This window comes from Aspergillus chevalieri, chromosome 7, assembly GCF_016861735.1.
Source record: "Aspergillus chevalieri M1 DNA, chromosome 7, nearly complete sequence".
NCBI lineage: Eukaryota > Fungi > Ascomycota > Eurotiomycetes > Eurotiales > Aspergillaceae > Aspergillus > Aspergillus chevalieri.
In genome coordinates this window covers 1768976-1784020 of record NC_057368.1, presented here as the reverse complement: position 1 = coordinate 1784020, position 15045 = coordinate 1768976, and the positions used below count along the sequence as shown (strand labels likewise).

The following is a 15045-nucleotide window of genomic DNA, read 5'->3' as shown; positions in this document are numbered from 1 at the left end:
CAAGCCACAAGACACCATGGGCAGAGAAGGGATCTATGACGAGCGAGATGAGAAATTCTCCGAACCTATCCAGCAGGAAAAAGTCTCGAATATCATCACTATTGATAATTTCCAGGTCCTGGGGCTGGATCCGGATGATGCGACTTTTTACATGGGGTTTTCGGAAGAGAGGAGGAGGAAGGTTATTCGGAAGGTATTCACCTCCCCTGGCTATTTTGGTATTTGATTATTTGCTTATGAGGATGTCAATGTGCGCAGGTCGATGTTCGATTAGTCCCCATGCTAGCCGTCCTATACCTCATTTCGCACCTTGATAGAGCGAACATCGGGAATGCGAAGATTGAGGGGATGTTAGATGATCTGGGGCTTGATGGGATTCAGTATAATACTGCGTTGGCTATTTTCTTTATTCCCTATGTTTTGCTGGGTATGTTTATATCGCACAAGCATGAGACTAGGGCAATTACTGACGGTGATTATGCAGAGGTGCCGAGTAATATGCTCCTGAAGAACTTTACCCGGCCGTCGATTTACCTGGGCATTCTTATTCTTTGCTGGGGTATTATCATGACCCTCACCGGAGTTGTGCAGGGTTATGCGGGATTATTAGTTGTTCGTGTGTTGTTGGGTATTTTCGAGTATGTTCCTGTCCACTTTAATGAAACCCATGATTAACGAAACAGGGCCGGCTTCTTCCCCGGTGCCGTATACCTCTGCACATTCTGGTACATGCCCAAGAACCTCTCCTCTCGCCTCGCCTTCTTCTACTGCGCCAGTGCCCTATCCGGCGCATTTTCCGGCCTCCTCGCCGCCGCAATCGCGAAAATGAACGGCGTTGGAGGGTACGCGGGCTGGCGCTGGATTTTCATCATTGAGGGCCTGGCGACTGTTGTCTTGGGCGTGGCGTCGTTCTTCCTGTTGATTGACTCGCCGCGAAGATCCAAGTGGCTGGACGCAGATGAGATCCGGTTCCTGGAGTTGCAGCGGTTTATCAAGGAGGGTGGTGAGTTGAAGAAGGAGAATGCGCAGAATAGGTTCCGGTGGAAGGATGTCTGGGGTGTTTTGGGTAATTGGCGGCTGTATATTCAGGCGTATGTGCTTTTGTGTCAATCTGCTTGTTCTTACGGTACCTCCCCTTCCCAACTCCCTATATCGAAATACAGGGCTAACGACCACAGGAACCAAATTTACCCTCCCCACAATCACCAAAGCAATGGGCTTCAGCAGCACGAACGCCCAACTAATGACCGTCCCGCCGTACGTCGCCGGCGCCATCTCCGCAATCTGCTTCTCTTTCCTCTCCGATCGCTTCTACTGGCGCATGCCCTTCGTCGCCATCCCCGTCACCATCATCGCCATCGGCTACAGCATCATAATCTCCTTCCACGGCGCCCTAGCCGACAATATCGGCCCGGCCTTCTTCGCCGTCATCCTAACCTGCATCGGTATCTACCCGACCCACCCAGCGACAACATCCTGGACGGCGAATAATCTAGCCCCTGCAAACCGTCGCGCGATTGGCGTCGCGTTTAATATCTGCATTGGTAATGCGGGGGGTATTATTGGGAGTTTTATGTATTTGGATTCCGAAGCGCCGGCATATTATACGGGGTTTGGGTTGAGTTTGGCGTTTGGGGGGACGTCGTTGGTTTTGGTGTTGTTGTTGGAGATGAGTTATGTTTGGGCGAATCGGAGGAAGAGAAGGTTGGCGGAGGGTGAGGTCAGGAATATGTATAGTGAGGAGGAGCTCTTGGATTTGGGGGATAGGTCGCCGTTGTTTAAGTATACGCTGTAAGGTATGTGGTACGGATGCTATGGATCTACTACTGCATAGTATGTATTTGTGTTAATAAACTACCAAATCCGACAGATAGCAAAACATTGGTCGTGGTCATAAGCAAACGGTCAAGCAGGCTCCTCTTCCTGCTTTAGCCTCAGGAAAGATATAATAGTACTGTGGCATGAGCGTAACGCATAGTCAAGCGCAGTATATTCGCGACAATTAGTATTACCCGAAATTTGAGCCCCCTTGTTCAATAGCAGCCCAATGGCTTTCATACGGGCATCAAGCACATCATTACTATCATGAAAAGCTGATGTTACCACACCCGCGGCATAATGCAGCGGCTTAAACCCATTCGCATCCGAACTAAAAACACTGGCTCCCTTGGCCAGAAGTAAATGCACGATTTCCACGTCCACCATATGCGCTGCGTAGTGCAGTGCGGTGTCTCCGTCAGGAATTCTGGTGTACCCCTCAACATGACATTTCAGTAACAGTTTCAAAATTGGAGATGGAGATTGATCATTGTAGCATTGCATAGCATAGTGGTATGCAGAGTGCATTGTGTGTTTCGTAGACAGCCCCGTGTTCAAGCAATAGGCGCACAATATCCTCATGGCCACCCACTATTGCAGTGCGGAAAAGCCTCTCAAGCTGGGAAGTCATGCCGTGCTCAAGAAAGATCTGTACACACTCTTTTCTACCTCTTGCCACCGCAGATTGTAAAACTTTTTGACCGTTGAGGTTGGCGCCCATATCGAACACATGTGATAAGATTAGCCTCAAAAGACCTACATTCCATTCCTTGCTGCTGCAGTTAAATAAATATCTTGACACAGGAGAAGTGACCCCTAGCTGCAGCCGAGCCCAAAGCCAGATTCCTCATTTCACACGTCAGAGCCTGCTCATCTCGAGCTCAAAGGCCCTTGATTATAGTTGTGTAGCCTCTTTTTTTTTTTTTTTTTAACTGTATGCGCGATTATAGAAGAAGATATGCAGAATGGTTTGCAAGTCATACGATGTGTTCAGGAAGGAGTATACGTGTCTCAGTTTGAGATAGCTGGCGACTTCAATGATGATTTCGTTGGGGGACTGGAGGAGGTAGCATTTCGGTGTTGGTGCTTTGGTTGTTGTCGTAGGTTCTGGTTTGGACATCTTCTGAGGAAAAGGCCTCAGTTGCCTTGCTGACTGAATTCCCATCTGGCGCGCGACTTTTATCGTCTCGTCTCTTCGATGGTATTGAATGGCGGAAGGATCTATGTTAACTGGGTGGATGGTGGCTTCCAAAAATACATAAACCAGCTCTCCTTCGTGACATCGTATCAACCTCACTACTACCCCCAAAGACCCAATAGCTGCCTAGTCGAAAATTAAAGACAAATACAGATAATCTGCTTTTCCCACGCTGCTTTTTTTCCCATGGTTTGTGAGCTGCTGAGGGTTGGAATGCGAGCGGATTGGCGGTCATAGAAGCAAAGATGCGAAGATATGATGTTAGAGGCCAGAAAGTGGGTTCGTTGTACGGTAATTAGGAGATCACCATGATAGTTCTCTGCATCACCAGATTAGCCTTTCATTAGTCAAGCATGCTAAAGCATGAAAACCGTTTAGAACAGTATTATTCCGCCTATAACAACCTTATATTACCCGCAGTCGTCTTTTCCTTTCCCGTCCTCCGGGTTCAATTGCCTTTTTTTCCGTCGACACGAGAGTTAGAAGCCCCGTCTTGCGCAGTTTTGGCGGCGGAAGGGGGGCAATTTCACCGATACCATCGGCCACGATCGCATTTATATGCGTGTGAGCTCAGGTCTTTTTCGCCGGGCAGTCCTGACCTACCTGGGAGGAAGTAAAAGAAGAAGCTGCAGGCATTCATAACAACCTGGTTTTTCGGGTCGCCGGGCGTATAGATAGCTTCGCTTTGAGGAGGTAGACGGTAATTGTTTAATTGGTAGCAAAGAGGCTAGCCGATGAGATTGCGATCTGCCGACGGTAATAGCATTGGGACCTCTGGTCTTATCATCGAAACTCACATATCACGATGTCCTCCTCGATGATGGGCACAACACTCTCGGTCAGAATGATTACTATCGGGGGAAGGGCAGATGCCCATTCATTTCACCAGGGTTCCATTGACGATGACGAGTGCTTTGCGGGCGATATTGACAGGCTAGGTTCCTTTGGGGACTTCCGCCGATAACAACCTCGAAGGCGCTTCCCGGTGTCAAAGTGATGAATGTTGCGCAGGCTACCGACCAGTCATTAATCGATCTTGTGGTCTGGATGTTCTCGGGGACGGACGAGTGAGCAGCCTGATTAAGGCCCAGTCTTCAATGATGAGTGGTTGTTTCGTTGTTTCCCCTAACAGTTCAGATTATCCTTATAGTTGACACGGATGAGGGCGAAGGTCGTGACACGAGGACGGCGCGGTTATTTGGGGAGATTTGTGCGAGGCACACATCCTACATCCGGATTGACATCCTGAAATCAATCTTATAGAATCTAGTAGCCCTAAAGTCAACACACACACACACACATATATATATATATATATATAAAGAGAGAGAGAGATATATCTCAAGAACTCCCATGGGCAAGGTGGTTGGTGTTGAGGTTGGGGTGGTACAGAATAAGATGAGTTAAGGTCAGAGAGGTGACATTGGTGAAGAAGAGTGCTGCGGTGAATTGTATGTCGATTCACACGATTACATTTGCAGATCTCGATTCACCTGTTCAAGCATACGTTGTGACGCTGGCTGTATAGGTATGATGACTCTATGCTACTTGGACTGCGCAAAAGTTCAAGTATATGGTTAAGCTTGTCCATGATTTGTGGCTTAATATCATGATAGTAGCAAGAGTGAGCAAGTGATTAACCGAATTAGATTCAATTAGATTCCAAAGATATAGGTACTCTATTGAGAAGCAAAGGGCACCTGTACCGCTATCAAGAAACATATGACTCTTCGGCCTCTTTTTGCTTCAAAAAACATATAATACTCGCACAATGCCAGCGCTTTGCATATCCCAGAGCAGTCCATCCAAGATGATTAACATCTGAGGCCCGAGCCCCTCTGTCCATGAGCATCTTGATAATTCTTAAACGGTTCTCAATCGGCGGATTGCGGTTATCAAAATACTTCGACCAGGCACCTACAGCATAGTGCAAAGACCTGAACCCGACTTTATCCGGTGAAGAAGCGTTGGCCCCTTTAGATAGAAGTAACCGCACAATTTCATCGTCGCCAATGTGCGCTGCGTAAAATAGTGCGACGGTTTTGTTAGAGGTACTATCCTCGGCGCAGCACTTCAGTAATACTTTCAGGATCCCGCGTTTCCCAAGTATCAATGCTTGATGGTAGGCAGTCTTCCCGGCGTATCTGTTTTCCAATGGATTGGCCCCGAGATGCAGTGCTCGCCGTAAAAGACCTTGGTCTTCATTCATGATCGCAATATGCAAAAGAATATCAGGTCTGTGGCGCTCACCATATGCGAATAGTATTCGTAGGCATTTCCAGTTGTAATATAGTACTGCATACTGCACAACAGTTTGCCCATCCTGTTCGTCCTTGACATCCACATCCGCACCTTTATCAAGCAGCAGTTGTACAAAGCTTGGATGGTTTGACCTTGCCGCTTTGTTCAGGTAAGTCGATAGCTCAGCCTGTGAACTCTTCCCGAGGATATATCTCACACAGGTAACATGATGATTCATTACAGCATATTCCAGAGCCGTCAAGAATTGAAGACTTCTCGTCTCTGTCCTTGCGCCTTTGGAGATAAGAAGCTTCACCATGGCTAAGTTGCCGTTTCTGGCAGCCCACATCAATGGTGAATAGCGTTGAATATGATGATCATAAGGGTATTGCGACACCTCTGCTCCCATCGCAATCAATGGCTCAATACATGATAGATGGCCGTTGGCTGCAGCTAGACATATGGCTGCATCTTTCGTTCCGCACATGAAGACCTGTTCTCGTCCTCGTAATTGTAGCTCCTGAATCACGTTTACATAGCCCTCCTGCGCGGCCCATTCTAGCATAGTAAATTCATAGTCAGGCAAGCCACTGCAATGATTAGCTATGCGGTCATAGAACAGACTGCGCAAAGCATTATGGAGGCCATGTGATGTTTGTAGTAGGGCGTATAAATGCCTTAGTTCTAGATAGCTGCCGATTTTAAAGATTATCTCGTTTGAGCACTGAAGAAAGCCGCATTTAGGCATCTTGGGGAGGAGATAATTCTATAGGAATTTTTTTAGGGGCAATATTTGATTTTTTTTTTTTTTGGAGAAGTGATTCAATGCTACTTCATAGAGCCACGTGATCAGGGTTCTGGTGCCTGGGTATTCAGGCGTTTATTGAGAGATTTGCATTAACTATAAAACCTTTGTGTACCTGCTGTTCTTTCAGACAGTTTCTAATATAATCACGATCCCAGTGTACTGCATAGTCTAACGCAGGAAAGCCAAGCCGATTGGTATCTAAAACGCGGGCCGCGTGGTCCAAAAGTAGTTAGCAAAATAACGGTCCTGGGGAAAGCATACTTCTTAGGCGAGTACCTGATGGGTGGAACCTTCAAGGATGCTATCGCAGATGCTATCATAATGCAAGCTATGGAATCCCATTGCCTCCTACCCACGTGCTCCGGGTGTTTTAACATGGTCTTTCATATGTATGAGAATACGCTGGACTCAGACCTGATCCGCACCTTGCTCGTTGATGGATATGTCTGGCGGGCGCAGGAACTACGTCCTAACTGGGCTTTCTCGAGTATGGCCAGAAAAACTCCCGAGAGAATTCCTATTGGGGTCTTGGGAAAGCGGTCTAATATGCCCTCTGAGCCGCCGTCGCGCTGGCCTATATGCTTGCACTACGGACACGGAAAGGGTTGTTGTCATGATGAAGAATTATTTCCCGGTTATTAAAGCGTGGTTGAAGGATAAGAACGAGACTTACTAGGCATATATCTAGTCGTACCCGTTCATCATACCATGTCGGTTTCTCGGCCGTTGTGTTTTGCATCGCATAGATCTGCTTTGTCTATTAACCTCTGACAGATCGGCTGTTGATCTATGCGCCGTCGATAAGTCAACCTGGAATCATCCCGATATGTGAAGCTGTTTGCGGGTTCGGAACCTGAAGCTTTTGAGCGTTAATCTATCGGTGACCTGTAGATCAGGCTATGGCCAAAAGGAGCATGCTAACGAGACCGGAGCGGATCCGGTGGGTCAAAGCTTCTGTGCCGTCCGCATGGCTTTCTGTATGGAGTAGTCATATCAAAGTCAAACGGATCGGCCGATGCGGCGTTTCAGTTCTTAATCTATTTCGTGACAGTTGCTGGTGGCATTGGGGGATGCGGCTTGATACTCCTATATCTATGCCTATGCCTCCTATCATTCTCTGGCTTCTATTCATCCATGTACATTCCTTACGGCATTGAAGCCAATTGACATTCTTTAATTCCATTCTCTTATTGTTCTTAATATCCATTACCTTCTTTCCTAATCCTCTGGCAGGATTCACTATGTACTTTAATCTTTTCATCCTCGCGGCCCTTCTGCCTCTGGCAACAGCCCAACTCTCCGGCAGCGTCGGCCCCTCGTCGCCATCAAGCACCAAAGCCAACACCAAAACCTGCAACGTCCTTGACTACGGCGCCAAAGCAGACAAATCCACCGATATAGGCTCCGCCATCGACTCCGCCTTCAAGGAATGCTCCAACGGCGGTGTCGTCTACATCCCACCAGGCGACTATGCCATGGAGAGCTGGGTGACTCTCAGCGGTGGCAAAGGCTGGGCGCTGCAGCTAGATGGAGTTATTTACCGGACTGGCTCTGATGGAGGCAACATGTTCATGATCGAGCACTCTTCCGACTTTGAGTTGTTTAGTAGTACCTCCAAGGGTGCTGTACAGGGATCTGGGTATGAGTTCCATAAGGAAGGATCGTTGAATGGGCCCCGGATTCTGCGGTTGTATGAGGTGACTGATTTCTCGGTGCATGATGTCGCGTTGGTTGATGCGCCGGCGTTCCACTTCTCTATGGATACGTGTGAGAATGGAGAGGTGTATAACATGGCTATTCGGGGCGGTGATTCCGGTGGATTGGATGGTATTGATGTTTGGAGTACCAATATCTGGATTCATGATGTATGTGCCTCCTATCTATGGCCTCGGGATGATGCTAATAGTACTGCGATAACAGGTCGAGGTTACCAACAAGGACGAATGCGTGACTGTCAAGGTACGTTCTGGTAGAGCAAGGTCGCTCGACAATGCTAACGCTGCGCAGAGCCCTGCAAAGAACATCCTCGTCGAGAACATCTACTGCAACTGGAGTGGTGGATGTGGTATGGGTTCACTGGGATCCGACACCGACATTAGCAACATCATGTACCGCAACATATACACCTGGAAGTCCAACCAGATGTACATGATCAAGAGCAATGGCGGCAGCGGTACCGTCTCGAACGCGGTCTTTGAGAATTTCATTGGTAAGTCAAAGCTGACCTGGATAAATGATTCCAAGCTAACCATCTAGGGCACGGCAACGCCTATTCCCTCGACATCGATAGCTACTGGAGCAGCATGAACGAAGGAAGCGGCGATGGTGTCCAGCTTACCAACCTAACCTTTATGAACTGGAAGGGCACCGAAGAAGACGGTTCCCAACGCGGTCCCATCAAGATCGAGTGCCCCGACGCCGTCCCCTGCACGGACATCACCATCCAGAACTTCAACATGTGGACCGAATCCGGCGACCAACAGTCCTACACCTGCCGCAGTGCTTACGGGTCTGGCTTCTGCTTGGAATCGGACTCGGACGATTTGTCTTCGTACAGCACCGCGCTGACTGCTACTGCCACTCCTTCGGCCTTTGCAGCACCTCGCATGCCTAATGATTTGTCCACTGCGTTCGGTACCGATTCTGCAATTCCGATTCCCACTATCCCGACCTCGTTCTTCCCCGGAGCGACTCCGTATAGTGCGCTGGCTAGTGCGGGGAGCAGCGGCGCGACGCGGTCCAGTTCGATGGTTGAGAGACGGTTCCTGCCCGAGCAGACTGGTGCGTATCCGGACTTTCACGGTAAAAACCGTCGGATGGTGAGAGGAGCGGCGAGACGATTCCCGTATGGATACTTTGACTGAACTCATCTCAAGTACCATGCTCCTGGTGTCTATTGACATCGTAAAGTAGTGTTATACAGCCAAATGTCACATTTAATGGTCATACAGTTACACAATCCGTGATACATATGCAATGGCTTTGTCCGAAAATAAACCGTCCGAGATCTGGTTTTAATTGAGCGTTCAAAATAGCCTTGCTATCTTTCTTCATAACAACAGCTTTATCCTCTCATTATGCGTGCCTCTAGTATCCTCCCTCTCATCCTTTGTGCTGCATCAGCCTCTGCCGCCCCTGCCCCCAGCCAATGGTTCGCTAATTTCTACGCCGGGCATATGTGTGGCAAAGACATGGTATTCAGTCAGGCTAATACCGAGAAAATCGATTGCCAAAATATCGGTACTCGTGTCAACGTCCACGCTGCCCAGAGTAAACCGGGCCCCTTCACTATGACGTTCTACTCGCAAGAGAACTGTGTAGAGGGCCCCAGGGAGTATCGAGTCAGCCATGGGAATGCATGTCTTAGTGCACAATTTGACTTTCCCGAGTTTAGGTCTTTCAGGGTCAGTACATTCTGTAGACGGTTCGAATTAAGAGAAGATTTAACTGATGAGGCTTCGATATATAGGTCGAATAGGTTGTTTTGATGCCTTCGCATTTGTTCAAGCAACCGTTCCATCGGCTTTTCATGGTTTTCTTATTGTAGTTTTCGGACTTGACAGTTGTATAGCGTGTGGATGATACTTCCGGGTTGCTATTTTGGGAAATCAGGTGACATCACCGCCAACGTGACTTGATATTCAACATCTTTATATGTATTCTCTCCTAGTTTTATGTAGATTTCGATATTATCATCTATATATTCCATGGGTTTCTCGCTGGGTTTGCTTCCAAATCGAACTAACCCCGCAATGAGCTCCTCATTATAAATCAGAGCACATCATCAAGCTCAGCCAGCCACTGGAATGCACTCCCTACTCACCTCTCGTCCTCAGTCGCCGGAATACATCGCTCTTTCTCAATGGAACAACAGGACCATGTCCACTCACTCTAAGCAAAACGAAGAATCGCCATTTTCTGCGCTCGAACCGCTCGATCCTGAATCCACTACCTCCCCGTCGCTTCCCGGCGATAGCAATGGCCGCAACGCCGCCTACACGGCCAAAGCCACCGCGCTCAACCGTGCCATCCAGGATATTGGCATGGGCCGGTATCAATGGCAACTCTTCTTCGTGATCGGATTCGGCTGGGCGAGCGATAATCTCTGGCCGATCGTGGTGTCATTGATCCTGCCGCCAGTTTCATACGAATTCAACGCAACCAAACCGCCGATATTGACGCTGGCGCAGAATATCGGGTTGCTTATCGGAGCACTTTTTTGGGGTTTTGGGTGTGATATCTTTGGACGAAAATGGGCGTTCAATCTGACGCTTGGGATTACAGGGGTGTTTGGGTTGGTTGCTGCTGCGTCGTCTAGTTTCGCGGCGATATGCGTCTTTACGGCGCTGTGGTCGATCGGTGTTGGGGGAAATCTACCCGTTGACTCGGCTATTTTTCTCGAGTTCTTGCCTGGGTCGCATCAGTATCTGCTCACGATTTTGTCGGTTGCGTGGGCGTTTGCGCAGTTGCTGGCAACGTTAGTGGCATGGCCGTTGCTGGGGAATATGACCTGCAACGAGGATAGTGGGGAGTCATGCTCGAAGTCGGGTAATATGGGATGGAGGTACTTTCTCCTGACGATGGGTGGCCTTGCTATGGTTATGTTTATCTGCAGATTTGTCTTTTTCACGCTTTTTGAGTCGCCCAAGTACCTCATGGGTAAAGGACGCAATGACGAAGCTGTGGAGGTGGTCCGCGAGATAGCAAGGAGGAATGGACGTCGGACATCTTTCTCTTTAAGCGATCTGCAAGAAAACGATGCGGAAGACGAAGAGGATGTCGGATTGAGTACATTGCCAGCATTGAGCACGCGAAACCTTATCCGCATGCGACTGGAAAAAGTTAGTCTGGAACATGTCCGGGGTCTCTTCGATACACCCCGTCGCGCCTTGTCGACCTCGATGATCATGCTGGTATGGGCATTCATTGGCCTGGGATCCCCTCTTTACAACGCCTTTTTACCATACATCCAGCAATCTAGAGGCGCTGAATTTGGCGATGGCTCGACCTATATCACCTACCGTAATTCACTCATTATCGCCGTCCTAGGGATTCCGGGGTGTCTGCTCGGCGGCGCGCTGGTCGAAATGCCCCGGTTCGGCCGCAAGGGCACCTTTATGCTTTCTGCCGTCTTCACTGGTGTATTTCTTTTAGCGTCCACGACGGCAACATCATCAAACGCGCTACTAGGTTGGAACTGCGCGTACAACTTCATGAGCAACATCCAATCCGCCGTGTTGTATGCATATACGCCTGAACTCTTCCTTACGAAAGACCGCGGGACGGGAAATGCATTGACGGCGTCTTCGAGTCGGGTGTTTGGAATTATGGCGCCGATTATTGCCATGTTTGCCGATCTAAACACTGCTGCGCCGGTGTATCTTAGTGGGGTTTTGTTTATCGCTGCCGGTGTGGTCGTGATGTTGATTCCGTATGAGTCAAGGGGGAGGGCGAGTTTGTAGTGTTTTGTAGTGTTTGTATTGTGCTTGTATAATGCATTCTCATTTGCATGAGGCGCTTTGATATTTGAATTTTTCGATATGCATGCATGTTCCTTGTAGACGAAGTTTATATGGAGCCAGCAATCAATGCTTCTATGAAATAGGGTTAGAGTCCACATAGCTACACGCATCAAACCGTCTATCTAGTCCCCCGAGCGCTGTCCCATAGATAGTGGGGAAGTGCAATGTTTTGGATATGATTTTGTTGTTCCATATTTGATTCGTGTCTATTAGCGTCTGTATTCCCGCTCAAGGTACTCCGTATGTACAATCTAATTACATGACCTCCGCAGTCAACGCCTCACTCCATCCTCGCAACACAGGCGGCGCATACACATCCCCCGTAGTATCCTCCTTCTTCGCAGCCAAATACTCTCCAACAGCCTCATAGAACTTAGCCGTGTTCTCAGCCAGTCCCAGGTTCAGCGGCTGCTGGTGATTCGCGATTTGTCTGATATGCAACACCGAAGCCGTCGCCGTGGTCATAAAATCATCCTGGCTTAACTGCAACGAGATGGCCGAGGGAACCTTTCCGGCCAGGATGTGTGAGCACAGGTATGGTTCCTGGCAGAGGGGACGACCCAGACCGATACCATCGACGACATTCAGGGCATCGACCATGCCGGAGACGCTGCGGAAGCCACCGGTGAGGTAGGACTTGGTCTTCTTCAAGGTTGGGACGATGAGTTGGGCGAAGTCGAGGAAGAACTTTTTTGTCAGCTTGCTATGTTTGTAGACTAGGGAAGGGAAAATGGCTTACAGCTTCGCGCTTCGAGGTGGTCTCCCGTCTCTCGTCCATAGCCCACTTCTCATACGTACCACCCGACAACTCAACAAAGTCAAACGCATTCTCCTCAAGCGTCTCGCACAGCACCCGCGCCTCCTCAGGCTGGAACCCATGCTCCTGGAACTCAACACTGTTAATCTTAATGCCAACAATGAAGTCCTTGCGCACCCGCTGCGCAACCGCCTCCCGGATCTCCAGAATCAACCGCATCCGGTTTTTCAACTCCCCACCATACTCATCAGTCCGCTTGTTCGTCGTCGACGACAAGAACTGACTCAAAAGATACCCATGCGCAGCATGCAACTGAATACCATCAAACCCAGCCTTATCAAGATACTCAGCAGCATGCGCAAACCCCTCAACAACGCCAGCAATATCCTCCCTCGTCGCCGCACGCGGCACCGCAAACTCAATCCCCAACGGCGACCCCGCAAGCGGCACCTCACTCGCACTAATGGGACTCGGCTGCACCGCAGCAGCAGTCTGCCGCCCCGGATGCGACACCTGCGCAACAATCAAACACCCATTCGCCTTCGCCTTGCCCGCGAGCTCGGCGAACCGCTCAAACCGGACCCCCGACAGCGGCGCATCGGATGGGATGATCATGTTCCCGGGTGCTTCGAGCTGGTCTGGCGCTATCATCACGTTGCCTGTTAGCGAGAGGCCGATCTCGCCCTCGCCCCAGTGCTGGTACAGGTTGATTAGTTCCCGGGATGGGATGCCGCGGTTGGCCTTGTCGGCCATGGTGAATGAGGCTAGACGCTCGCTCATAGCGCCCTTGAGGAAGCGGTTTGGTGCTGTTCGGCCCGAGAAGGAGAACTCGAGCGGCTGTCCGAGAGGACTCGGGTCGGCTGGGGCTGCGTCGTAGCGGGTTGTAGACATGGTTTGCTGGTTTGGTTGATTTCCTGGATACTGTAATTGGGAAGATCTGGGTTTTAGCACCCTTTTCAAACAAATATCATTGTTCCTAGTCCATTTTTCTTTATTTATAAGCCGCGCGATCAACATTGATTTATAATAGCGTATGGCGAATCCTATCCGCAGCTACGTCCCGATTGGGCAATATTCCCGTGCCGAGGTCGGGCCGAATCTCAACGGTTTTATATCGGTGAGAAATGTAGGGCTGCCACTGGTATTGGTGAGCGTTGGCATTGAAGAACGGGAGACAATGAATGAGTTGTCAGATTGCGCAAGAGTAGATACAGAAGCCAAAGTTGGATAAATGCATATTGGAAATGATTTCCACAACAATGAAAACAAGCCTCCCATAATGATGAACCTGCACCAGATTCAAAGATAAATGGGATGAAATGCATTGGAAGTCTGTCCAGGCCAGTTATTAGATACGCCTTTCAATACATTGAGAGTTGAGTAGATTGAACAATCACTGGCTAAATTATTTCTCTACACTTTCACATCGTACTGTACATAGCACTCATTTCATGACAATTAAATTCTTCATATCTCCAAGGCGGAGGACAGAAACACAGGGCCTCTGTACTATGTAGACTTTTCAGCGTCGACGTGTACAGCTCTGGATCTTGACGATTGCCTTGAGATCATGTCAGAGATGTAATTATCTATGTATAATAAACAAAATTTCTTTCACTTTTGGCGTCTAAAACAATACTACAAGTAGCCATTTGGTAAGGGCTCCTTGTAATTTGATGGGACCACTAAAAAAACGAAGAGCAAACAAAGGATAGGAAAATTCTCAGGTATCTGTCTCAAACGGCCTGAACCTCTCTCAATCTTCGCTGAGACCTACGGCACCTCTGACAAGTCCTCGGCTCCAGACTCATTCAAAACTCCTTCGATTCCATAGCCTTATTCCTTGATAGGAGACCAGGGCCTATCTCAATTGAAAGATGGACCGACAGTAGGGGTGGTCTGCTCCATTATTCCTTGCAAAGATAACGCACGTTCAAGGCACTGGTATACCAGGTCCAGTGTGTGATAAACGCTTACTATGGCCGTGTTTTTCATCATCGGTGTCACCCTCACGGCCATCGAGCTTGTGGCTTGCTTTGTTGTTGAATATGTCCATAGGCATTCCTCAAGGTAGCGTTATGTGTGTTCAGTGGGTGTTCTCTGGTTAGAGCAAGTTAAAAAACGACTCAGTCCAAGCCTACGTGGGCTTAGTCTGCTCCTGAGGTGCACTCGAAAGAGTAAGGTTGGAGAATGCTGCGCTGCATGCAGGGCTCTTTTGTAATTACAAGCACGGTGGGCTTATCTGGTCGAACATAGTGCTGACCTCCAAAAAAAAAAAGAAAGAAAAAGATAAAGCACCAACGTCACATGACATGAATGTATATGAGATGAGATTGGGGTTATGCGGTAAGAAGGATGTCAGTTATATCCGAGAGCAGAATCCCTGGCAGAAACTCAAGAGTGCCAGATCCCACACAATGTCAGACAAGACACAGCACCAACACTAAAATGCTCCCTCCTCCAATGCTCAAAAGAGATTATTCCTGAATCATCTGCGTAGAGTTGCAGGGCATTAATGCTTTATTGCTAACATCACATGACTTGCACAAAGTGTTGTGTATGCCATTTTACAATGTTGCATCCAGTGTCTGGAGATCAGCACTGTCATTTGCCCAGTACGTTGGAAAGGGCTGCGCAGGAGGGCTATGCAGCTGTGATCCAGGAACTTCAAGCTCAGGGAAAGGAAGAGAATCTTCATCGT

At 48.8% G+C, this 15045-nt stretch overlaps 4 protein-coding genes across 4 annotated transcripts; 3 read left to right on the top strand and 1 right to left on the bottom strand.

Annotated features, from left to right (window-relative positions):
- Positions 1–16: 16 nt before the first annotated feature.
- Positions 17–1795, top strand: ACHE_70600A (putative MFS transporter; the record flags this gene model as incomplete). Its single annotated transcript, XM_043282950.1, has 5 exons — positions 17–193; positions 259–427; positions 485–638; positions 684–1126; positions 1179–1795. 5 exons carry the CDS (start codon positions 17–19, stop codon positions 1793–1795), a joined length of 1560 nt encoding a protein of 519 aa, XP_043140279.1.
- Positions 1796–7306: 5511 nt separating this feature from the next.
- rhgB (putative extracellular rhamnogalacturonase) lies at positions 7307–8929 on the top strand (the record flags this gene model as incomplete). Its single annotated transcript, XM_043282949.1, has 4 exons — positions 7307–7930; positions 7986–8024; positions 8073–8274; positions 8322–8929. The coding sequence occupies 4 exons, from the start codon at positions 7307–7309 to the stop codon at positions 8927–8929; spliced, it is 1473 nt and encodes a 490-aa protein (XP_043140278.1).
- Positions 8930–9871: 942 nt separating this feature from the next.
- ACHE_70598A (putative sugar transporter) lies at positions 9872–11527 on the top strand (the record flags this gene model as incomplete). Its single annotated transcript, XM_043282948.1, has 1 exon — positions 9872–11527. One exon carries the CDS (start codon positions 9872–9874, stop codon positions 11525–11527), a length of 1656 nt encoding a protein of 551 aa, XP_043140277.1.
- Positions 11528–12290: 763 nt separating this feature from the next.
- ACHE_70597S (uncharacterized protein) lies at positions 12291–13235 on the bottom strand (the record flags this gene model as incomplete). The annotated part of the gene is made up of 1 exon (XM_043282947.1): positions 12291–13235. One exon carries the CDS (start codon positions 13233–13235, stop codon positions 12291–12293), a length of 945 nt encoding a protein of 314 aa, XP_043140276.1.
- Positions 13236–15045: the final 1810 nt, after the last annotated feature.